The following is a 26,532-nucleotide window of genomic DNA, read 5'->3' on the forward strand; positions in this document are numbered from 1 at the left end:
TCATGAAAAGTGGCATGAGGGAAGCCCTAATATATTCGGTTTTTCTAGGTAGTGAGAACGCTCGGGAGCTTGTTGAAATGTAATATTTAGACATGTACATTTCTTAAATGTAGTTTGGACTAAAACAAGAAAATTGTGTTTTTGCTGTGAGGCAATTGGGTATCCAAGGTAACCACAGGTTGTTTCCCCACAGGCGGGCGGGGCCGCAACGTTCTATATAACACCAACTGGGACTATTGTGAAACCAGGCCAACCTGAGATAGGTGTTCTGTTCTGCTCCTCTTTGTCACAAATCAGCTTGTAAATATTTTCTCCTCTCTCTCCTCTCTATTTCCACCTTCTCCTTCTCTCTCCTCCTCCTTCTCTCTCCCAAAGTTACCCCTCCCTCTCTCTTTACTTCTGTCCTAGACTGGTGGTCAGTAGACATCTTGCTAAACAGAATGCTGTCTCGGTCTCATGCCGTTATTTTAGTGCAACATCACAGAGCAAAAGGCAAGAGATGGTTTCTCTCTAAGACACGGGGAAGGGTAAGACATGGGAGAGTGATGGGATCTCTCTAAGACAGGGATTAGGGTAAGACATGGGAGAGTGATGGGATCTCTCTAAGACAGGGGTTAGGGTAAGACATGGGAGAGTGATGAGTTCTCTCTAAGACACGGGTTAGGGTAAGACATGGGAGAGTGATGGTTTCTCTCTAAGACACGGGGAAGGGTAAGACATGGGAGATTGATGTGTTCTCTCTAAGACACGGGGAAGGGTAAGACATGGGAGAGTGATGAGTTCTCTCTAAGACACAGAGAAGGGTAAGACATGGGAGAGTGATGAGTTCTCTCTAAGACAGGGGTTAGGGTAAGACATGGGAGAGTGATGTGTTCTCTCTAAGACACGGGGAAGGGTAAGACATGGGAGAGTGATGAGTTCTCTCTAAGACAGGGGTTAGGGTAAGACATGGGAGAGTGATGAGTTCTCTCTAAGACACGGGGAAGGGTAAGACATGGGAGAGTGATGGGTTCTCTCTAAGACACGGGGAAGGGTAAGACATGGGAGAGTGATGAGTTGTCTCTAAGACACGGGTTAGGGTAAGACATGGGAGAGTGATGTGTTCTCTCTAAGACACGGAGAAGAGTAAGACATGGGAGAGTGATGGGTTCTCTCTAAGACGTGGGAGAGTGATGAGTTCTCTCTAAGTCATGGGGAAAGGTAAGACATGGGAGAGCGATGAGTTCTCTGTCAGACACATGGAAGGGTAAGAAATTAGAGAATGATGGTTTATCTCTACGACACGGGGAAGAGTAAGACATGGGAGAGTGATGAGTTCTCTGTCAGACACATGGAAGGGTAAGAAATTAGAGAATGATGGTTTATCTCTACGACACGGGGAAGAGTAAGACATGGGAGAGTGATGAGTTCTCTGTCAGACACATGGAAGGGTAAGAAATTAGAGAATGATGGTTTATCTCTATGACACGGGGAAGAGTAAGACATGGAGAAGAGTAAGACATGGGAGAGTGATGAGTTCTCTCGAAGCAACGGGTAAGTGTAAGACATAGGTGAGTGATTGGTTCTCTTTAAGACATAGGTGAGTGATTGGTTCTCTCTAAGACATGGGAGAGTAATGGGTTCTCTCTAAGACATGGGAGAGTGATGGGTTCTCTCTAAGACATGGGAGAGTGATCGTTTCTCTCTAAGACACGGGGAAGGGTAAGATATGGGAGAGTGATGAGTTCTCTCTAAGACACGGTGAAGGGTAAGATATGGGAGAGTGATGGTTTCTCTCTAAGACACGGGGTTGGGGTAAGATATGGGAGAGTGATGGTTTCTCTCTAAGACACGGGGTTAGGGTAAGATATGGGAGAGTGATGGTTTCTCTCTAAGACACGGGGAAGGGTAAGACATGGGAGAGTGATGGGATCTCTCTAAGACAGGGATTAGGGTAAGACATGGGAGAGTGATGGGATCTCTCTAAGACAGGGGTTAGGGTAAGACATGGGAGAGTGATGAGTTCTCTCTAAGACACGGGTTAGGGTAAGACATGGGAGAGTGATGGTTTCTCTCTAAGACACGGGGAAGGGTAAGACATGGGAGATTGATGTGTTCTCTCTAAGACACGGGGAAGGGTAAGACATGGGAGAGTGATGTGTTCTCTCTAAGACACAGAGAAGGGTAAGACATGGGAGAGTGATGAGTTCTCTCTAAGACACGGGGAAGGGTAAGACATGGGAGAGTGATGAGTTCTCTCTAAGACAGGGGTTAGGGTAAGACATGGGAGAGTGATGGGTTCTCTCTAAGACACGGGTTAGGGTAAGACATGGGAGAGTGATGAGTTCTCTCTAAGACACGGGGAAGGGTAAGACATGGGAGAGTGATGGGTTCTCTCTAAGACACGGGGAAGGGTAAGACATGGGAGAGTGATGAGTTGTCTCTAAGACACGGGTTAGGGTAAGACATGGGAGAGTGATGTGTTCTCTCTAAGACACGGAGAAGAGTAAGACATGGGAGATTGATGGGTTCTCTCTAAGACGTGGGAGAGTGATGAGTTCTCTCTAAGTCATGGGGAAAGGTAAGACATGGGAGAGCGATGAGTTCTCTGTCAGACACATGGAAGGGTAAGAAATTAGAGAATGATGGTTTATCTCTACAACACGGGGAAGAGTAAGACATGGGAGAGTGATGAGTTCTCTGTCAGACACATGGAAGGGTAAGAAATTAGAGACTGATGGTTTATCTCTACGACACGGGGAAGAGTAAGACATGGGAGAGTGATGAGTTCTCTGTCAGACACATGGAAGGGTAAGAAATTAGAGAATGATGGTTTATCTCTACGACACGGGGAAGAGTAAGACATGGAGAAGAGTAAGACATGGGAGAGTGATGAGTTCTCTCGAAGCAACGGGTAAGTGTAAGACATAGGTGAGTGATTGGTTCTCTTTAAGACATAGGTGAGTGATTGGTTCTCTCTAAGGCATGGGAGAGTAATGGGTTCTCTCTAAGACATGGGAAAGTGATGGGTTCTCTCTAAGACATGGGAGAGTGATCGTTTCTCTCTAAGACACAGGGAAGGGTAAGATATGGGAGAGTGATGGTTTCTCTCTAAGACACGGGGTTAGGGTAAGATATGGGAGAGTGATGGTTTCTCTCTAAGACACGGGGTTAGGGTAAGATATGGGAGAGTGATGGTTTCTCTCTAAGACACGGGGTTGGGGTAAGATATGGGAGAGTGATGGTTTCTCTCTAAGACACGGGGTTAGGGTAAGATATGGGAGAGTGATGGTTTCTCTCTAAGACACGGGGTTAGGGTAAGATATGGGAGAGTGATGGTTTCTCTCTAAGACACGGGGTTGGGGTAAGATATGGGAGAGTGATGGTTTCTCTCTAAGACACGGGGTTGGGGTAAGATATGGGAGAGTGATGGTTTCTCTCTAAGACACGGGGTTGGGGTAAGATATGGGAGAGTGATGGTTTCTCTCTAAGACACGGGGTTAGGGTAAGATATGGGAGAGTGATGGTTTCTCTCTCAGCCCCGGCGGAAGGGTATGACATGGGAAATTAATGTTTTCTCTCTTCCTTTGTTTTTCGAGACAGGTCTATGAAAGCTCCTCTTCCTTCCATCTCAGACCTGACAGGGTTACCATAATATGTGTGTATGTTAAATAAATAAAAGTTGCTGTGTAAATTGGTATGTCTGGAGTGTGTTTCAGTGACAGAGTGTGTGACAGATTGTGTGTGACAGAGTGTGTGTGTGACAGAGTGTGTGACAGAGTGTGTGAGTGAGTGTGTGACAGAGTGTGTGACAGAGTGTGTGACAGAGTGTGTGAGTGAGTGTGTGACAGAGTGTGTGACAGAGTGTGTGACAGAGTGTGTGTGTGAGATGGAGATTTATGTTTCATGTCTTGGAGTTTTTTGAGAACCCTTGAAAGGAAGGATGGGAAATGGGTACACACACACACGCTGCCACGCAAACACATCCGCACACACACACGCACACAGACACACAGCTTTGTCCCAAACCTCTTTGTGTGTGTGACTGACTTTGCTCTGCTTGGATAACCAGCTTGGTCTCTGTCCCTCTGTCCGTCCAGCCATGACACAGGGTAATGTCACCTGTCTGTCGCTATCACCCCCTCTCCCTTTCCCCCTGTACCCTTCCTCCATCCTCCTCCTGCCTCACCCCTCTACACTTCACCCCCTTCCCCTGTCTTCCTCTCTCCTCCCCCTTCTCCTCCTCTGGCAGGCCACACCTTACCTCTCTTCTCCTCCTCTGGCAGGCCACACCTTACCCCTGTTCTCCTCCTCTGGCAGGCCACACCTTACCTCTCTTCTCCTCCTCTGGCAGGCCACACCTTACCCCTCTTCTCCTCCTCTGGCAGGCCACACCTTACCCCTCTTCTCCTCCTCTGGTCAGCCACACCTTACCCCTGTTCTCCTCCTCTGGTCAGCCACACCTTACCCCTCTTCTCCTCCTCTGGTCAGCCACACCTTACCCCTCTTCTCCTCCTCTGGCAGGCCACACCTTACCCCTGTTCTCCTCCTCTGGTCAGCCACACCTTACCCCTGTTCTCCTCCTCTGGTCAGCCACACCTTACCCCTGTTCTCCTCCTCTGGTCAGCCACACCTTACCCCTGTTCTCCTCCTCTGGTCAGCCACACCTTACCCCTCTTCTCCTCCTCTGGTCAGCCACACCTTACCCCTGTTCTCCTCCTCTGGCAGGCCACACCTTACCCCTGTTCTCCTCCTCTGGTCAGCCACACCTTACCCCTGTTCTCCTCCTCTGGTCAGCCACACCTTACCCCTCTTCTCCTCCTCTGGTCAGCCACACCTTACCCCTGTTCTCCTCCTCTGGCTAGCCACACCTTACCCTTTTCTCTATTCTATTCTCTCTCCATCTCTCCCCTCCTCCCTCTCCTCTCCCTTTTACATCCCCCCCTCTTCTCTCCCTCTCCCACAGTCACCAGAAAAACACACATGAATGGACTCCTGTTGTAGCTGATGTGTAATGGCTGGTTCTGATCAGTGTGTTATATGGGAGAGTAATTGGCTAGAACTGCTCTGCTAACATTAACCAGGTGTTTTAGCTGAGTGTGTCAGATTAGGCCTAAGTACTTTCTGACCTGTGTGTGTGTGTGTGTGTGTGTGTGTGTGTGTGTGTGTGTGTGTGTGTGTGTGTGTGTGTGTGTGTGTGTGTGTGTGTGTGTGTGTGTGTGTGTGTGTGTGTGTGTGTGTGTGTGTGCGTGTGTGCGTGCGTGCGTGCGTGCGTGCGTGCGTGTGTGTGTGGTTGTGGGTGGGTGGGTACGTCCGTGTGCACATCCGTCCATGCGTGCGTGTGAATTTTTGCGTGAGTGTTTGTGTGGTGACTGTGTGTGTGCGTGAGTGCGTGTGTGTGTATCCCTCCAGTCCACCAATCCAATGAATTGACTAAGTGTCCCATCATAACAATAATCTAATTACTCCTGAACCAAAATTGACAGTTTTCATTAATTATAAAGGATTACTCTAATTGCTATTCAAATTTATTCATTTAGAACATACGGATTTCGCTAATGTCTCTGGGAATTTGCATATTAAATTGAGAAGGTATTCATTAGGTATGCTAATATATGCGTGGTTCCTTATTTTGTGATTGGTGGACCATATGAGGCTGGGCAGGTGAGGACAGAGTCTAGAAGGAAGTTATTAATGGGTTTGATTAAGAGGAAGAGGTATAGGCACAACACAATGTAAACACTACCACTACTGACACAACACCACTGACACATCCCTACTGACACATCACTACATGCATACCACTACTGACACATCACAACACTACTGACACAACCCTACTGACACATCACTACATGCATACCACTACTGACACAACACTACTGACACATCACTACTGATACTGGCACAACACTACTGACACATCACTACTGATACTGACACAACACTACTGACACATCACTACTGACACACCACTACTGACACAACACTACTGACACAACACTATTGACACAAAACTACTGCTACTCACACAATCAATCAATCTAATGTTTTTATAAAGACCTTTTTACATCAGCTGATGTCACAAAGTGCTGTACAGAACCCCAGTCTAAAACCCCAAACAGCAAGCAATGCAGGTGTAGAAGCACGGTTGCTAGGAAGAAACCTAGAGAGGAACCAGGCTCTGAGGTGTGGCCAGTCCTCTTCTGGCTGTGCCGGGTGGAGATTATAACAGAACATGGCCAAGATGTTCAAATGTTCATAGATGACCAGCATGGTCAAATAATAATAATCACAGTGGTTGTCGAGGGTGCAGCAAGCCAGCACCTCAGGAGTAAATGTCAGTTGGCTTTTCATAGCCGATCACTCAGAGTTAGAGACAGCAGGTGTGGTAGAGAGAGAGAGTCGAAAACAGCAGGTCCAGGACAAGGTAGCATGTCCGGTGAACAGGTCAGGGTTCCATAGCCGCAGGCAGAACAGTTGAAACTGGAGCAGCAGCATGACCAGGTGGACTGGGGACAGCAAGGAGTCATCAGGCCAGGTAGTCCTGAGGCAATGTCCTAGAGCTCAGGTCCTCCGAAAGAAGAGAAAGAGAGAGAGAATTAGAGCGAGCCTACTTAAATTCACACAGGACACTGGATAAGACAGGAGAAATACTCCAGATTTAACAGACTGACCCTAGCCCCCCGACACATAAACTATTGCAGAATAATTACTGGAGGCTGAGACAGGAGGGGCCGGGAGACACTGTGGCCCCATCCGACTATACCCCCGGACAGGGCCAACCAGGCAGGATATAACCCCACCCACTTTGCCAAAGTACAGCCCCCACACCACTAGAGAGATATCTTCAACAACCAACTTACTACCCTGTGACAAGGCCGAGTATAGCCCACAAAGATTTCCCCCACGGCACGAACCCGAGGGGGGGGCGCCAACCCGGACAGGAAGATCACGTCAGAGACTCAACCCATTCAAGTGACGCACCCCTCCTAGGGACGGCATGGAAGAGCACCAGTAAGCCAGTGACTCAGCCCCTGTAATAGGGTTAGAGGCAGAGAATCCCAGTGGAGAGAGGGGAACCGGCCAGGCAGAGACAGCAAGGGCGGTTCGTCGCTCCAGTGCCTTTCCGTTCACACCCCTGGGCCAAACTACACTCAGTCATAGGACCTACTGAAGAGATGAGTCTTCAATAAAGACTTAAGGGTCAAGCCCGAGTCTGCGTCTGCGTCTCTCACATGGGTAGGCAGACAATTCCATAAAAATGGAGCTCGATAGGAGAAAGCTCTGCCTCCAGCTGTTTGCTTAGAAATTCTAGGAACAATAAGGAGGCCTGCATCTTGTGACCGTAGCGTACGTGTAGGTATGTACGCCAGGACCAAATTGGAAAGATAGGTAGGAGCAAGCCCATGTAATGCTTTGTTGGTTAACAGTAAAACCTTGAAATCAGCCCTTGCCTTAACAGGAAGCCAGTGTAGAGAGGCTAGCACTGGGGTAATATGATACCATTTTGGGGTTCTAGTCAGGATTCTAGCAGCCTTGTTTAGCACTAACTGAAGTTAATCTAGTGCTTTATCCGGGTAGCCGGAAAGTAGAGCATTGCAGCAGTCTAACCTAGAAGTGACAAAAGAATGGATACATTTTTCTGCATCATTTTTGGACAGAAAGTTTCTGATTTTTGCAATGTTACGTAGATGGAAAAAAGCTGTCAAAAGAGAGATCAGGGTCCAGGACTACTGCTACTGACACACCACCACTGACACAACACAACTGACAAAACACTACGGACACACCACCATTGACACAACACAACTGACAAAACACTACAGACACACCACCATTGACACAACACTACTGCTACTGACACAACACTACTGCTACTGGTACAACACTAGTGCTACTGGCACGACACTACTGCTACTGGCACAACACTACTGCTACTGGCACGACACTACTGCCACTGGTACAACACTAGTGCTACTGGCACAACACTACTGCTACTGACACAACACTAGTGACACAACACTACCGCTACTGCCACAACACTACTGCTACTGGCACAACACTACTGCTACTGGCACGACACTACTGCTACTGGTACAACACTAGTGCTACTGGCACAACACTACTGCTACTGGCACGACACTACTGCTACTGGTACAACACTAGTGCTACTGGCACAACACTACTGCTACTGACACAACACTAGTGACACAACACTACCGCTACTGGCACAACACTACTGCTACTGACACAACACTACTGCTACTGGCACGACACTACTGCTACTGGTACAACACTAGTGCTACTGGCACAACACTACTGCTACTGACACAACACTACTGCTACCGGCACAACACTACTGCTACTGACACAACACTACTGACACAACACTACTGGCACAACACTACTGCTACTGGCACGACACTACTGCTACTGGCACGACACTACTGCTACTGGCACGACACTACTGCTACTGGCACAACACTACTGCTACTGGCACAACACTACTGCTACTGGCACGACACTACTGCTACTGGCACAACACTACTGCTACTGGCACGACACTACTGCTACTGGCACAACACTACTGCTACTGGCACGACACTACTGCTACTGGCACGACACTACTGCTACTGGCACAACACTACTGCTACTGGCACAACACTACTGCTACTGGCACAACACTACTGCTACTGACACAACACTACTGCTACTGACACACCACCACTGACACAACACAACTGACAAAACACTACGGACACACCACCATTGACACAACACTACTGCTACTGGCACGACACTACTGCTACTGGCACAACACTACTGCTACTGGCACGACACTACTGCTACTGGCACAACACTACTGCTACTGGCACAACACTACTGCTACTGGCACAACACTACTGCTACTGGCACGACACTACTGCTACTGGCACGACACTACTGCTACTGGCACAACACTACTAATACTGGCACAACACTACTGCTACTGGCACGACACTACTGCTACTGGCACAACACTACTGCTACTGGCACAACACTACTGCTACTGGCACAACACTACTGCTACTGACACAACACTACTGCTACTGGCACAACACTACTGCTACTGGCACAACACTACTGCTACTGGCACGACACTACTGCTACTGGCACGACACTACTGCTACTGGCACGACACTACTGACACAACACTACTGGCACAACACTACTGACACATCACTACTGCTACTGGCACAACACTACTGCTACTGGCACGACACTACTGCTACTGGCACAACACTACTGACACAACACTACTGGCACAACACTACTGACACATCACTACTGCTACTGGCACAACACTACTGCTACTGGCACGACACTACTGCTACTGGCACGACACTACTGCTACTGGCACGACACTACTGCTACTGGCACAACACTACTGCTACTGGCACAACACTACTGCTACTGGCACGACACTACTGCTACTGGCACAACACTACTGACACATCACTACTGCTACTGGCACAACACTACTGCTACTGGCACGACACTACTGCTACTGGCACAACACTACTGCTACTGGCACGACACTACTGCTACTGGTAAAACACTAGTGCTACTGGCACAACACTACTGCTACTGGCACAACACTACTGCTACTGGCACAACACTACTGCTACTGACACAACACTACTGCTACTGGCACAACACTACTGCTACTGGCACAACACTACTGCTACTGGCACGACACTACTGCTACTGGCACGACACTACTGCTACTGGCACGACACTACTGCTACTGGCACAACACTACTGCTACTGGCACAACACTACTGCTACTGGCACAACACTACTGCTACTGGCACAACACTACTGCTACTGGCACGACACTACTGCTACTGACACAACACTACTGACACAACACTACTGGCACAACACTACTGACACATCACTACTGCTACTGGCACAACACTACTGCTACTGGCACGACACTACTGCTACTGGCACGACACTACTGCTACTGGCACGACACTACTGCTACTGGCACAACACTACTGCTACTGGCACAACACTACTGCTACTGGCACGACACTACTGCTACTGGCACAACACTACTGACACATCACTACTGCTACTGGCACAACACTACTGCTACTGGCACGACACTACTGCTACTGGCACAACACTACTGCTACTGGCACGACACTAGTGACACAACACTACCGCTACTGGCACGACACTAGTGACACAACACTACTGCTACTGACACAACACTACTGCTACTGGCACAACACTACTGCTACTGGCACAACACTACTGCTACTGGCACGACACTACTGCTACCGGCACAACACTACTGCTACTGGCACAACACTACTGCTACTGGCACAACACTACTGCTACTGGCACGACACTACTGCTACTGGCACAACACTACTGCTACTGGCATAACACTACTGCTACTGGCACGACACTACTGCTACCGGCACAACACTACTGCTACTGACACAACACTACTGCTACTGGCACGACACTACTGCTACTGGCACAACACTACTGCTACTGGCACAACACTACTGCTACTGACACAACACTACTGCTACTGGCACGACACTACTGCTACTGGCACAACACTACTGCTACTGGCACAACACTACTGCTACTGGCACGACACTACTGCTACTGGCACAACACTACTGCTACTGGCACAACACTACTGCTACTGACACAACACTACTGCTACTGGCACGACACTACTGCTACTGGCACGACACTACTGCTACTGGCACAACACTACTGCTACTGACACAACACTACTGCTACTGGCACGACACTACTGCTACTGGCACAACACTACTGCTACTGACACAACACTACTGCTACTGGCACGACACTACTGCTACTGACACAACACTACTGCTACTGACACAACACTACTGCTACTGGCACAACACTACTGCTACTGGCACAACACTACTGCTACTGGCACAACACTAGTGACACAACACTACTGCTACTGGCACAACACTACTGCTACTGACACAACACTACTGCTACTGGCACGACACTACTGCTACTGACACAACACTACTGCTACTGACACAACACTACTGCTACTGGCACAACACTACTGCTACTGGCACGACACTACTGCTACTGACACAACACTACTGCTACTGACACAACACTACTGCTACTGGCACAACACTACTGCTACTGGCACAACACTACTGCTACTGGCACAACACTAGTGACACAACACTACTGCTACTGGCACAACACTACTGACACAACACTACTGACACAACACTACTGACACAACACTACTGACACAACACTACTGCTATTGACACAACACTACTGACACAGCACTATTGACACAACACTACTGACACACCACTACTGCTATTGACACAACACTACTGACACAACACTACTGCTATTGACACAACACTACTGACACAACACTAGTGACACAACACTACTGCTATTGACACAACACTACTGACACAACACTACTGCTATTGACACAACACTACTGACACAACACTACTGACACAGCACTATTGACACAACACTACTGACACACCACTACTGCTATTGACACAACACTACTGACACAACAATACTGACACAACACTACTGCTACTGGCACAACACTACTGTCACAACACTATTGACACAACACTATTGACACAACACTACTGACACAACACTATTGACACAACACTACTGACACAACACTATTGACACAACACTACTGACACAACACTATTGACACAACACTATTGACACAACACTATTGACACAACACTACTGACACAACACTACTGACACAACACTACTGCTACTGGCACAACACTACTGTCACAACACTATTGACACAACACTATTGACACAACACTATTGACACAGCACTACTGACACAACACTACTGACACAACACTACTGCTACTGGCACAACACTACTGTCACAACACTATTGACACAACACTATTGACACAACACTATTGGCACAACACTACTGCTATTGACACAACACTAGTGACACAACACTAGTGACACAACACTACTGGCACAACACTACTGACACAACACTACTGGCACAACACTACTGACACAACACTACTGCTATTGACACAACACTATTGACACAACACTACTGACACAACACTACTGACACAACACTACTGACACAACACTACTGCTACTGGCACAACACTACTGTCACAACACTATTGACACAACACTATTGACACAACACTATTGGCACAACACTACTGACACAACACTACTGGCACAACACTACTGACACAACACTACTGCTACTGGCACAACACTACTGCTACTGGCACAACACTACTGCTACTGGCACAACACTACTGACACAACACTACTGACACAACACTACTGTCACAACACTACTGCTACTGGCACAACACTACTGACACAACACTACTTTCACAACACTACTGCTACTGGCACAACACTACTGGCACAACACTACTGCTACTGACACAACACTACTGTCACAACACTACTGCTACTGGCACAACACTACTGGCACAACACTACTGCTACTGACACAACACTACTGGCACAACACTACTGCTACTGGCACAACACTACTGCTACTGACACAACACTACTGGCACAACACTACTGCTACTGGCACAACACTACTGCTACTGGCACAACACTACTGGCACAACACTACTGCTACTGGCACAACACTACTGCTACTGACACAACACTACTGGCACAACACTACTGCTCCTGGCACAACACTACTGGCACAACACTACTGACACAACACTACTGCTACTGGCACAACACTACTGCTACTGGCACAACACTAGTGACACAACACTACTGGCACAACACTACTGACACAACACTACTGCTACTGGCACAACACTACTGCTACTGGCACAACACTAGTGACACAACACTACTGCTACTGACACAACACTACTGGCACAACACTACTGCTACTGACACAACACTACTGCTACTGGCACAACACTACTGGCACAACACTACTGCTCCTGGCACAACACTACTGCTCCTGGCACAACACTACTGTCACAACACTACTGCTCCTGGCACAACACTACTGGCACAACACTACTGCTCCTGGCACAACACTACTGTCACAACACTACTGCTACTGACACAACACTACTGCTACTGACACAACACTACTGCTACTGGCACAACACTAGTGACACAACACTACTGCTACTGACACAACACTACTGTCACAACACTACTGCTACTGACACAACACTACTGCTACTGGCACAACACTACTGGCACAACACTACTGCTACTGGCACAACACTACTGCTACTGACACAACACTACTGTCACAACACTACTGCTACTGGCACAACACTACTGGCACAACACTACTGCTACTGGCACAACACTACTGCTACTGGCACAACACTACTGGCACAACACTACTGCTACTGACACAACACTACTGCTACTGGCACAACACTACTGGCACAACACTACTGCTACTGACACAACACTACTGTCACAACACTACTGCTACTGACACAACACTACTGACACAACACTACTGTCACAACACTACTGCTACTGGCACAACACTACTGCTACTGGCACAACACTACTGACACAACACTACTGCTACTGACACAACACTATTGCTACTGGCACAACACTACTGCTACTGGCACAACACTACTGCTACTGGCACAACACTACTGACACAACACAACTGACACAACGCTACTGCTACTGACACGACACTACTAACCCAACACACATATTATTGACGTAAAAGCGTATTAGACTTGTAGCTTGCTGGAGATAGAGATCTGAGGTGTCATTGTAACACAAATTCCTTGCATGGAGCCCAGCCTTTTCCCTGCTTCATTGCAGCAGTTCATTGACCTTCCTTTAACTGAGTAAAGTAATTAAGTGAGTTCACAGACTGTCCTCTTAAGCGATCCCACTACAGTAAAATTGCTCAGGACATTTAAGAGCTTCCAGAAAGATGAAAATTAATGAAATGTAAGAAACTGAATGTGTCTTTGGAACCTCCAGCCCAGGGGGAGACAGGGACTCCTTTTCCCCAGGCAGGGCTCTCCCTGGGCAGGTAGGAGAGCAGAGAATATTTAACAATGAGGCAAAACCACTAGACTTGCCACACACAGACACAGAGACACAAACACACACACACACTCAAGGACAGATGATGAATGTTTCAGTGTAGTGAGATGATGTGGTTGAATAAATCATGCCAGTTTAGATAGACATGATGGGAGCAACATTACAGACTCCTCTAACAGCGTCCGCCTGATGGGACAAGTGGCTTACACAAATGTGTGTGTGTGTGTGTGTGTGTGTGTGTGTGTGTGTGTGTGTGTGTGTGTGTGTGTGTGTGTGTGTGTGTGTGTGTGTGTGTGTGTGTGTGTGTGTGTGTGTGTGTGTGTGTGTGTGTGTGTGTGTGTGTGTGTGCGCGTATGGCAGGTTGAGGGGTCACCACGGAAACAAGTCTCCTAGATGAAGTGTCAGTGATGCATGGCCGATACCTGGAGAGAGGGAGAGATGGAGAGAGATAGATGGAGAGAGAGAGAGAGAGAAAGGAAAAGAGAGAGGGGAACGGGGCGAGAGAGAGAGAGAGAGAGTGAGGGGGCGAGAGAGGGAGAAAGAGAGAGAGAGAGAGAGAGAGAGAGAGAGAGAGAGGGGGCGAGAGAGGGAGAAAGAGAGAGAGAGAGGGGTGAGAGAGAGAGAGAGAGAGAGAGAGGGAGAAAGAGAGAGAGAGAGAGAGAGAGAGAGGGGGCGAGAGAGGGAGAGAGAGAGAGAGAGAGAGAGAGAGAGAGAGAGAGAGAGAGAGAGAGAGAGAGATCCGCTCTACACTCCAAGCCCTCAGCTCCATCAGTCCAGTATCAGACAGGGGGAAGTGGTTTTGTATCTCTTTATTAACCCCAGAGTAAAGCAAAGTGAGAAACACCTAGCTTGTGTCCAAAAAGGTATCATATCCCCTACTTAGTACACTACTTTTGACCAGGGCCCATAGGTCTCCGGTCAAAAGTATTGCAAATTGTAGGAAATTGGGTGCCATTTGGGATGCATATCTGATGAATTAGATTAGGAGACCGATGCTAGGCTATTGTAGTGAAGTATGACATGGCACACAGCTTAGAGAGAAGGATAGGAGGAGGACAGAGAAGGGGCAGTAGGAGAGATAAAGGGAGAAAGAGAAAGAAAGAGAGAGAGAGAGAGACAGAAAGATACATACATAGTGTAACTGATGAGGGGGATGTCAGGAGGGCTGAGCTATAGTCTCACCTATAGCCATTTACACCACCTGTCAACAGAAACACCAAACAGAAGAGAGAGAAAGAAAAAGTACGCAGGAGAGAGACAGTAGGAGAATAGAGGAGAGAGACAGGAGGAGAATAGAGGAGAGAGACAGGAGGAGAATAGAGGAGAGAGACAGTATGAGAATAGAGGAGAGAGACAGGAGGAGAATAGAGGAGAGAGACAGAAGGAGAATAGAGGAGAGAGACAGTATGAGAATAGAGGAGAGAGACAGGAGGAGAATAGAGGAGAGAGACAGGAGGAGAATAGAGGAGAGAGACAGTATGAGAATAGAGGAGAGAGACAGGGGGAGAATAGAGGAGAGAGACAGGAGGAGAATAGAGGAGAGAGACAGGAGGAGAATAGAGGAGAGAGACAGTAGGAGAATAGAGGAGAGAGACAGGAAGAGAATAGAGGAGAGAGACAGGAGGAGAATAGAGGCGAGAGACCGGAGGAGAATAGAGGAGAGAGACAGGAGGAGAATAGAGGAGAGAGACAGGAGGAGAATAGAGGAGAGAGACAGGAGGAGAATAGAGGAGAGAGACAGGAGGAGAATAGAGGAGAGAGACAGGAGGAGAATAGAGGAGAGAGACAGGAGGAGAATAGAGGAGAGAGACAGGGGGAGAATAGAGGAGAGAGACAGGAGGAGAATAGAGGAGAGAGACAGGAGGAGAATAGAGGAGAGAGACAGAAGGAGATTAGAGGAGAGAGACAGGAGGAGAATAGAGGAGAGAGACGGGAGGAGAATAGAGGAGAGAGACAGGAGGAGAATAGAGGAGAGAGACAGAAGGAGAATAGAGGAGAGAGACAGGAGGAGAATAGAGGAGAGAGACAGGAGGAGAATAGAGGAGAGAGACCGGAGGAGATTAGAGGAGAGAGACAGAAGGAGAATAGAGGAGAGAGACAGGAGGAGAATAGAGGAGAGAGACAGGAGGAGAATAGAGGAGAGAGACCGGAGGAGATTAGAGGAGAGAGACAGGAGGAGAATAGAGGAGAGAGACAGGAGGAGAATAGAGGAGAGAGACAGGAGGAGAATAGAGGAGAGAGACAGGAGGAGAATAGAGGAGAGAGACAGGAGGAGAATAGAGGAGAGAGACGGGGGGAGAATAGAGGAGAGAGACAGGAGGAGAATAGAGGAGAGAGACAGGAGGAGAATAGAGGAGAGAGACAGGAGGAGAATAGAGGAGAGAGACCGGAGGAGAATAGAGGAGAGAGACAGGAGGAGAATAGAGGAGAGAGACAGGAGGAGAATAGAGGAGAGAGACCGGAGGAGAATAGAGAGAGACAGGGTGAAAATAGAGGAGAGAGACAGGAGGAATATAGAGGAGAGAGACAGGAGGAGAATAGAGGAGAGAGACAGGAGGAGAATAGAGGAGAGAGACAGGGGGAGAATAGAGGAGAGAGACAGGGGGAGAATAGAGGAGAGAGACAGGAGGAGAATAGAGACAGGAGGAAAATAGAGGAGAGAGACAGGAAGAGAATAGAGGAGAGAGACAGGAGGAGAATAGAGGAGAGAGACCGGAGGAGAATAGAGGAGAGAGACAGGAGGAGAATAGAGGAGAGAGACAGGAGGAGAATAGAGGAGAGAGACAGGAGGAGAATAGAGGAGAGAGACAGGAGGAGAATAGAGGAGAGAGACAGGAGGAGAATAGAGGAGAGAGACAGAAGGAGAATAGAGGAGAGAGACAGTAGGAGAATAGAGGAGAGAGACAGGAGGAGAATAGAGGAGAGAGACAGTAGGAGATTAGAGGAGAGAGACAGTAGGAGAATAGAGGAGAGAGACAGTAGGAGATTAGAGGAGAGAGACAGTAGGAGATTAGAGGAGAGAGACAGTAGGAGAATAGAGGAGAGAGACAGGGGGAGAATAGAGGAGAGAGACAGGGGGAGAATAGAGGAGAGAGACAGGAGGAGAATAGAGACAGGAGGAAAATAGAGGAGAGAGACAGGAAGAGAATAGAGGAGAGAGACAGGAGGAGAATAGAGGAGAGAGACCGGAGGAGAATAGAGGAGAGAGACAGGAGGAGAATAGAGGAGAGAGACAGGAGGAGAATAGAGGAGAGAGACAGGAGGAGAATAGAGGAGAGAGACAGGAGGAGAATAGAGGAGAGAGACAGGAGGAGAATAGAGGAGAGAGACAGAAGGAGAATAGAGGAGAGAGACAGAAGGAGAATAGAGGAGAGAGACAGGAGGAGAATAGAGGAGAGAGACAGGAGGAGATTAGAGGAGAGAGACAGGAGGAGAATAGAGGAGAGAGACAGGAGGAGAATAGAGGAGAGAGACAGGGGGAGAATAGAGGAGAGAGACAGGGGGAGAATAGAGGAGAGAGACAGGAGGAGAATAGAGACAGGAGGAAAATAGAGGAGAGAGACAGGAAGAGAATAGAGGAGAGAGACAGGAGGAGAATAGAGGAGAGAGACCGGAGGAGAATAGAGGAGAGAGACAGGAGGAGAATAGAGGAGAGAGACAGGAGGAGAATAGAGGAGAGAGACAGGAGGAGAATAGAGGAGAGAGACAGGAGGAGAATAGAGGAGAGAGACAGGAGGAGAATAGAGGAGAGAGACAGAAGGAGAATAGAGGAGAGAGACAGTAGGAGAATAGAGGAGAGAGACAGGAGGAGAATAGAGGAGAGAGACAGGAGGAGATTAGAGGAGAGAGACAGGAGGAGAATAGAGGAGAGAGACAGGAGGAGAATAGAGGAGAGACAGGAGGAGAATAGAGGAGAGAGACAGGAGGAGAATAGAGGAGAGAGACAGAAGGAGAATAGAGGAGAGAGACAGGAGGAGAATAGAGAGAGACAGGAGGAAAATAGAGGAGAGAGACAGGAGGAGAATAGAGGAGAGAGACAGGAGGAATATAGAGGAGAGAGAAAAGAAGGTTAGAAAGCATGATTAAGACAAAGAGACAGAGAAGAGAACGAGAAAGAGCGTTTAGATTTTGCCACCAGACGATCAAACTCACAGTTCATACATGATCAGTGGATCGGAGGATTGACCCTTTGAGGCTTCCATACTGTTGGAAATTCAATCTAAGATGGGGTGAAGTTTTCTTGTTACCTGAAGTAGTTGTAGTTGGAATAATATTTTGGTTGTGACAGGGATTACTAAAATGTTGCGTTATTATTGCTTTGTTGCTTTTGATTGGTTTATTTTTTTAACTGGGTGGGAGGATGATAATTGTACTAAAGTGACAAATAATCCCCATCACGATTTCATGAAAGTTTGTGATCATAAAATGTTCGCAGATATGCTGTCTGTGTTTGTAATTATCTACACCTCTTTTCAGCCGCCGGGCTCAGGGAGTGTGTGCTCGTGCACGTGGTTGTGCACGTCTTTTTTTCACCGCCAGGCTCCTAGAGACCTGGCAGCCATTTTGCAGAAGTTAATTTCCACTGTCATTTGTGTTTCTCTTGGTAATTACAAGAGAGAGATACATGTTTTGATTTCATGAAACCAAAAGGGAAAAATGGTTTACACCTAGTATTTTTGTGTTTCAGTTCATGTGCATTTGGAAAGTGGAGTGGGCTGCTGACTCAGAGAGGGATGTGTTTGGGGAGGACTATTTGTTGTCAATTGGACCTTCAGGACAGTCTAAACGTTCTCAAGTTTTTCTGCTAGAGAGCGACATAAGTTGTTTAGTGTCTCTGTTTCCTGAAGTCGAGCAAAGGCTTTTTTTTTTTTACTTCTTGAGGTGGATGGCTCAGTGAACCTTTATTCTGAGCTTGGTTAAGGATGGCTGGGGAAACCTTCATTCTGAGCTTGGTTAAGGATGGCTGAGTGAACCTTCATTCTGAGCTTGGTTAAGGATGGCTGAGTGAACCTTCATTCTGAGCTTGGTTAAGGATGGCTGGGGAAACCTTCATTCTGAGCTTGGTTAAGGATGGCTGAGTGAGCCTTCATTCTGAGCTTGGTTAAGGATGGCTGGGGAAACCTTCATTCTGAGCTTGGTTAAGGATGGCTCAGTGAACCTTTATTCTGAGCTTGGTTAAGGATGGCTCAGTGAACCTTTATTCTGAGCTTGGTTAAGGATGGCTCAGTGAACCTTTATTCTGAGCTTGGTTAAGGATGGCTGGGGAAACCTTCATTCTGAGCTTGGTTAAGGATGGCTGAGTGAACCTTCATTCTGAGCTTGGTTAAGGATGGCTGGGTGAACCTTCATTCTGAGCTTGGTGAAGGATGGCTGGGTGAACCTTCATTCTGGGCTTGGTTAAGGATGGCTGAGTGAACCTTCATTCTGAGCTTGGTTAAGGATGGCTTGGTGAACCTTCATTCTGAGCTTGGTTAAGGATGGCTGGGTGAACCTTCATTCTGAGCTTGGTTAAGGATGGCTGAGTGAACCTTCATTCTGAGCTTGGTTAAGAATGGCTGGGTGAACCTTCATTCTGAGCTTGGTTAAGGATGGCTGGGTGAACCTTCATTCTGAGCTTGGTTAAGGATGGCTGAGTGAACCTTCATTCTGAGCTTGGTTAAGGATGGCTGGGTGAACCTTCATTCTGAGCTTGGTGAAGGATGGCTGGGTGAACCTTCATTCTGGGCTTGGTGAAGGATGGCTTGGTTAAGGATGGCTGGGATAGCTTGGTTAAGGATGGCTGGGAAACCTTCATTGTAAGCTTGGTTAAGGATGGCTGGGAAACCTTCATTGTAAGCTTGGTTAAGGATGGCTGGGGAAACATTCATTGTAAGCTTGGTTAAGGATGACTGGGTGAACCTTCATTCTGAGCTTGGTTAAGGATGGCTGGGGAAACCTTCGTTCTGAGCTTGGTTAAGCTCATCCGCCTGACAATCATGTAATCTATGAGATGCCAATGCTTTGATCGAAGGTGCACCCAGGAAGTTTTGTATTTGTTTTTCATTTGGAACATGGTGATGGTGATGTTGACTTCATGTTCAGCACAGAGGCGTATCAATCTCAAACCATTTGCATTGGCATGACCAACGCTGTGTAATCCTATTACTCCATTAGCATTTTGCTTATGCCAGTTGGTGTTTCTGTGAGATATGGCAGGAGGCAGTTCCTCAAGGCAACGTCCACACCATGCAGATATCGCCCTTCTGGGGTGTAGCCCTCTCTTTCCACCCTTAGCGAGGAGAGAGATTCACCCAGGAATCTGGTCTCACTGAGAACAGAGATGACGATGGTATATTGCTTCAGGTCTGCTACGATAAGTGCAGTCCTTCGTTTCGGGCCTGTCGGCGTCATGGCTCGAGTCCAAGCGAGTCATTAAGTCCCATGTTAATAGTCGTAAGGGGACATATTTCTTCTTAATTCGTTTTCAACCGCTGAAACGGAATGTCCTGATAGGTGCGGTAGCACTATCTAGGATAGTTAGAGTGGGCAATATTTGACACCTTTTCTAGGCCTTTCCCCAGCTGGGTTGAGCAGTGTGGTTCCTAAAATGGTCTTCTCAGACGTACAGGGGTCTGGAGCAGCTGCCACTCAAATCCCAGCTGCTGATGACCAATAGCCCTGTACCGCCACCCTACAGGGGCCTGGCTAGGAGCTTCCTGATTATTCAATCTTGCCCCCGTTACCAAGCACCATGTCGCCAGGAGACTTTAATGGTGCAGGAAATCTAGGTGGAACTCGCTGAAGAGCATTAATGGACACCTGTGTGATGAAATAATTTCAAGTGATGTGGGGGATGTGCTTGTCATCACTTCTCTGCTGTTGAAATATGGGCTCTGGTGGCAAGAATAAAATCCAAAACGACCAGCACCTCCCCACAGCTGCAGGAGGCTGCAGGAGCTCCAGTCTGTCAGAGAACCAGCACCTCAACACAGCTGCAGGAGGCTGCAGGAGCTCCAGTCTGTCAGAGGACCAGCACCTACCCACAGCTGCAGGAGGCTGCAGGAGCTCCTGTCTGTCAGAGGACCAGCACTTCCCCACAGCTGCAGGAGCTCCAGTCTGCCAGAGGACCAGCACCTCCCCACAGCTGCAGGAGGCTGCAGGAGCTCCAGTCTGTCAGAGGACCAGCACCTCCACACAGCTGCAGGAGGCTGCAGGAGCTCCAGTCTGTCAGAGAACCAGCACCTCCACACAGCTGCAGGAGGCTGCAGGAGCTCCTGTCTGTCAGAGGACCAGCACTTCCCCACAGCTGCAGGAGCTCCAGTCTGCCAGAGGACCAGCACCTCCACACAGCTGCAGGAGGCTGCAGGAGCTCCAGTCTGTCAGAGGACCAGCACCTCCCCACAGCTGCAGGAGGCTGCAGGAGCTCCAGTCTGTCAGAGGACCACCTGTCACACGTCACCAGCACGTTGCTTTTGTCTCATGGTGAGCTCCCCTAGCCTTTGTCTTCCCAGACTTACCCACGAAGCAGTGGGACAGTGGTTGGCCGATGCCAGGGCGTGTCCACATAATCTGGGCCTGCACATTGGGGACCACTGCAGCTCCAAGATCCCCTTCTGAGTTAGCCTGAAGCCGCAGGAAGGTCCAGTTAACGTGTGTTACCACAAGGAGACCTGGCAGGAGTCTTGGTGAAGAAGAGGCTGTGTACTGGCAAGGGAAGGTGTACATGCAGATCTGCTTCCAGGTTTACCACAAGGGCTAGCCATCGGCAGCAGTTGTAGGCGAGAGGTTTGCAATCAGGCATCACATCACCCTGTGTGGTACATTTACATTTTTTGTAATTTAGCAGACGCTCTTATCCAGAGTGACTTACAGGAGCGATTAGGGTTAAGTGCCTTGCTCAAGGGCACATCGACAGGTTTTTCACCAAGCTCGGGGACCTTTCAGTTACTGGCCCAATGCTCTTAACCTCTAGGCTACCTGCCTACCCCCACACACACACACAGACACACACACACAGACAGAGCGCTGCTGCTCTCATTGCCATCTGATTAAATGCAGCTCTATTCAGTCAGGAACCAAAAGCAATGATGCATGAGTGTTAGACTGTTTTCTTGTCTCCTCTCTCTCCAGGTTCTTCCTCAAGTTCTTCCTGAAGTGCAACCAGAACTGTCTGAAGAACGCAGGGAACCCACGAGACATGAGACGCTTTCAGGTGGGAGAGAGAGAACCGTAAAACCTAATTTTACATAATTTCTTTAGACACAACGGTAATGCTACTTGATGGAAGCTCTCAGGTCCTGTCTCACGTGTCCTTGTCTGTCCCCCTGTCCCCTTTTCCTCTATGTCTCCTGTGTTTCCTGTCCCTGTCTGTCCCAGGTGGTTGTGTCTACCACGGTGAGTGTGGACGGTCATGTCCTCTCTGTGTCTGACAACATCTTTGTCCACAACAACTCTAAACACGGCCGCCGGGCCAGGAGACTAGACCTCTCAGAAGGAACACCCTCGTACCTGGAGCATGGTAAACACTTCTGTCTCTCTTCCCTCCTCTCTCACTCTTTTCTATATGTCTCTCTCTCCCCCCTCTCACTCTTTTCTATGTCTCTCTCTCCCCCCTCTCACTCTTTTCTATGTCTCTCTCTTCCCCTCTCACTCTTTTCTATATGTCTCTCTCTCCCCCCTCTCACTCTTTTCTACATGTCTCTCTCTCCCCCCCCTCTCACTCTTTTCTATATGTCTCTCTCTCCCCCCTCTCACTCTTTTCTATATGTCTCTCTCTCCCCCCTCTCACTCTTTTCTATATGTCTCTCTCTCCCCCCTCTCACTCTTTTCTATGTCTCTCTCTTCCCCTCTCACTCTTTTCTATATGTCTCTCTCTCCCCCCTCTCACTCTTTTCTACATGTCTCTCTCTCCCCCCCCTCTCACTCTTTTCTATATGTCTCTCTCTCCCCCCTCTCACTCTTTTCTATATGTCTCTCTCTCTCCCCCCTCTCACTCTTTTCTACATGTCTCTCTCTCCCCCCCTCTCACTCTTTTCTATATGTCTCTCTCTCCCCCCTCTCACTCTTTTCTATATGTCTCTCTCTCCCCCCTCTCACTCTTTTCTATGTCTCTCTCTCCCAGCTCTCACTCTTTTCTATATGTCTCTCTCTCCCCCCTCTCACTCTTTTCTATGTCTCTCTCTTCCCCTCTCACTCTTTTCTATATGTCTCTCTCTCCCCCCTCTCACTCTTTTCTACATGTCTCTCTCTCCCCCCCTCTCACTCTTTTCTATATGTCTCTCTCTCCCCCCTCTCACTCTTTTCTATATGTCTCTCTCTCCCCCCCTCTCACTCTTTTCTATATGTCTCTCTCTCCCCCCTCTCACTCTTTTCTATATGTCTCTCTCTCCCCCCCTCTCACTCTTTTCTATATGTCTCTCTCTCCCCCCCTCTCACTCTTTTCTATATGTCTCTCTCTCCCCCTCTCACTCTTTTCTATATGTCTCTCTCTCCCCCCCTCTCACTCTTTTCTATATGTCTCTCTCTCCCCCCCTCTCACTCTTTTCTATATGTCTCTCTCTCCCCCCTCTCACTCTTTTCTATGTGTCTCTCTCTCCCCCCTCTCACTCTTTTCTATATGTCTCTCTCTCCCCCCTCTCACTCTTTTCTATATGTCTCTCTCTCCCCCCCTCTCACTCTTTTCTATATGTCTCTCTCTCCCCCCTCTCACTCTTTTCTATATGTCTCTCTCCCCCCCTCTCACTCTTTTCTATATGTCTCTCTCTCCCCCCCTCTCACTCTTTTCTATATGTCTCTCTCTCCCCCCACTCTCAGTCTTTTCTATATGTCTCTCTCTCCCCCCTCTCACTCTTTTCTATATGTCTCTCTCTCCCCGCTCTCACTCTTTTCTATATGTCTCTCTCTCCCCCCCTCACTCTTTTCTATATGTCTCCCCCCCCCCCCTCTCACTCTTTTCTATATGTCTCTCTCCCCCCCTCTCACTCTTTTCTATATGTCTCTCTCTCCCCCCCTCTCACTCTTTTCTATATGTCTCTCTCTCCCCCCCTCTCACTCTTTTCTATATGTCTCTCTCTCCCCCTCTCACTCTTTTCTATATGTCTCTCTCTCCCCCCCTCTCACTCTTTTCTATATGTCTCTCTCTCCCCCCCTCTCACTCTTTTCTATATGTCTCTCTCTCCCCCCCTCTCACTCTTTTCTATATGTCTCTCTCTCCCCCCTCTCACTCTTTTCTATGTGTCTCTCTCTCCCCCCTCTCACTCTTTTCTATATGTCTCTCTCTCCTCCCCCTCTCACTCTTTTCTATATGTCTCTCTCTCCCCCCTCTCACTCTTTTCTATATGTCTCTCTCTCCCCCCTCTCACTCTTTTCTATATGTCTCTCTCTCCCCCCTCTCACTCTTTTCTATATGTCTCTCTCTCCCCCCCCTCTCACTCTTTTCTATATGTCTCTCCCCCCCTCTCACTCTTTTCTATATGTCTCTCCCCCCCTCTCACTCTTTTCTATATGTCTCTCTCTCCCCCCCTCTCACTCTTTTCTATATGTCTCTATCTCCCCCCCTCTCACTCTTTTCTATATGTCTCTCTCTCCCCCCTCTCACTCTTTTCTATATGTCTCTCTCTCCCCCCTCTCACTCTTTTCTATGTGTCTCTCTCTCCCCCCCTCTCACTCTTTTCTATATGTCTCTCTCTCCCCCCACTCTCACTCTTTTCTATATGTCTCTCCCCCCTCTCACTCTTTTCTATATGCCTCTCTCTCCCCCCCTCTCACTCTTTTCTATATGTCTCTCTCCCCACCTCTCACTCTTTTCTATATGTCTCTCTCCCCCCCTCTCACTCTTTTCGATATGTCTCTCTCTCCCCCCCTCTCACTCTTTTCTATATGTCTCTCTCTCCCCCTCTCACTCTTTTCTATATGTCTCTCTCCCCCCTCTCACTCTTTTCTATATGTCTCTCTCCCCCCTCTCACTCTTTTCTATATGTCTCTCTCTCCCCCACCTCTCACTCTTTTCTATATGTCTCTCTCTCTATCTTTTTTCTTCCTCCTCAACTCTATTACTACCTCCCCTCTCCCTCTTTCCACACTTTATTTCTCTCTCTTCTCATCCCCAATTCTCTCTCTCCCTTTTCTATCTTTTATCTCTCTCCCTTCTCACTTCCTTTTCCCCTCTTCTCACCCCCTCTCCTCCCTCTCTTTTTTCCCTCTGAGATTCTTAACTGTCAGTGAGAGAACAGAGAGAGGATGAGATGATGAGAGCAGCAGTGAATCCTGTATTCCCCCAGTGGCTGGCTCTTGTTAGAACTGCCATAGTGTCTTATGAGGACCATGTGTCAAAGCAGGACTGTGGTGCTTATGAGGCCCCAGGAAGCTTAAAGACAACGCTGAGCTTATTTCCTATGAGACATGGTTAGGTTTATCCTCTAGCCTCTATCTCTCTCGCTCTCTCTCTCTCTCTCTCCGCCCAAAGATTTCCCCAGGTTAACACACATATACATACTGTGTCCTCAGAAAGTATTTAGACTCCTTGACTTTTTCCATTTTATTTTAGGTTGCAGCCTTATTCTAAAATGGATTAAATAGTTTTTTTCCCCTCATCAATCTACACACAATACTCCATAATGACAAAGAAAAATTTTTTTTTTTTTTTACATTTTAGCAAAAAAATAAACAAAATAAAACAGAAATATGACATTTACATAATTATTCAGACTCTTTACTCTGTACTTCCTTCAAGCACCTTTGGCAGCGATTACAGCCTCGTTTCTTCTTGGGTATGACGCTACAAGCTTGGCACACCTGTATTTGGGGAGTTTCTCCCATTCCCTTCCCCAGATCTGTGCCTCGACACAATCCTGTCTCGGAGATCTAAGGACAATTTCTTCGACCTTATGGCTTGTTTTTTGCTCTCTTGGGACCTTATACAGACAGGTGTGTGCCTTTGCAAATCATGTCAGATCAATTTCATTTACCACAGGTGGACTCCAATGTAGTTGTAGAAACGATGATCAATGGAAACAGGACGCACCTGAACTCAATTAAAGTATCATAGCAAAGGGTCTGAGTACTTATGTAAATCAGGTATTTATGTTTTTATTTAGTTTAAATTTGCAAAAATAAATAAAAAATCTGTTTTCACAAGGAGCAACGAACAGATGGCAGAGAGGAGGACCCCAAATATGAACCCTATCACATGGATTCATGTTTCACCATATGGTTGACATACACACACACACACACACACACACACACACACACACACACACACACACACACACACACACACACACACACACACACACACACACTTTCAGTGTCTATGAAAAGTCTTGCAGGATGAAGAAGAGGTGAGATGAAGAGGGTGAGAGGCAGATGAAGGAGGGGGGAGAGAGGAGGGTGAAGAAAGAGCGGAGAGAGAGAGACAGGAGAGAGACGAGGAAT

The 26,532-nt window shown here is 47.9% G+C and overlaps 1 protein-coding gene across 3 annotated transcripts in view; it reads left to right on the forward strand.

The window, feature by feature from the left end:
- Positions 1-26,532, forward strand: part of LOC129858687 (transcription factor COE1-A-like) — a 115,791-nt gene that overhangs the window by 29,776 nt on the left and 59,483 nt on the right. For all 3 annotated transcript variants that reach the window (XM_055928010.1, XM_055928011.1, XM_055928009.1), the window contains exons 7-8: positions 22,228-22,309; positions 22,474-22,615. In XM_055928010.1, the coding sequence (XP_055783985.1) occupies positions 22,228-22,309; positions 22,474-22,615 (224 nt within the window). The remainder of the gene's footprint in view (positions 1-22,227; positions 22,310-22,473; positions 22,616-26,532) is intronic.

This window comes from Salvelinus fontinalis, chromosome 6, assembly GCF_029448725.1.
Source record: "Salvelinus fontinalis isolate EN_2023a chromosome 6, ASM2944872v1, whole genome shotgun sequence".
NCBI classification, from domain to species: Eukaryota; Metazoa; Chordata; class Actinopteri; order Salmoniformes; family Salmonidae; genus Salvelinus; species Salvelinus fontinalis.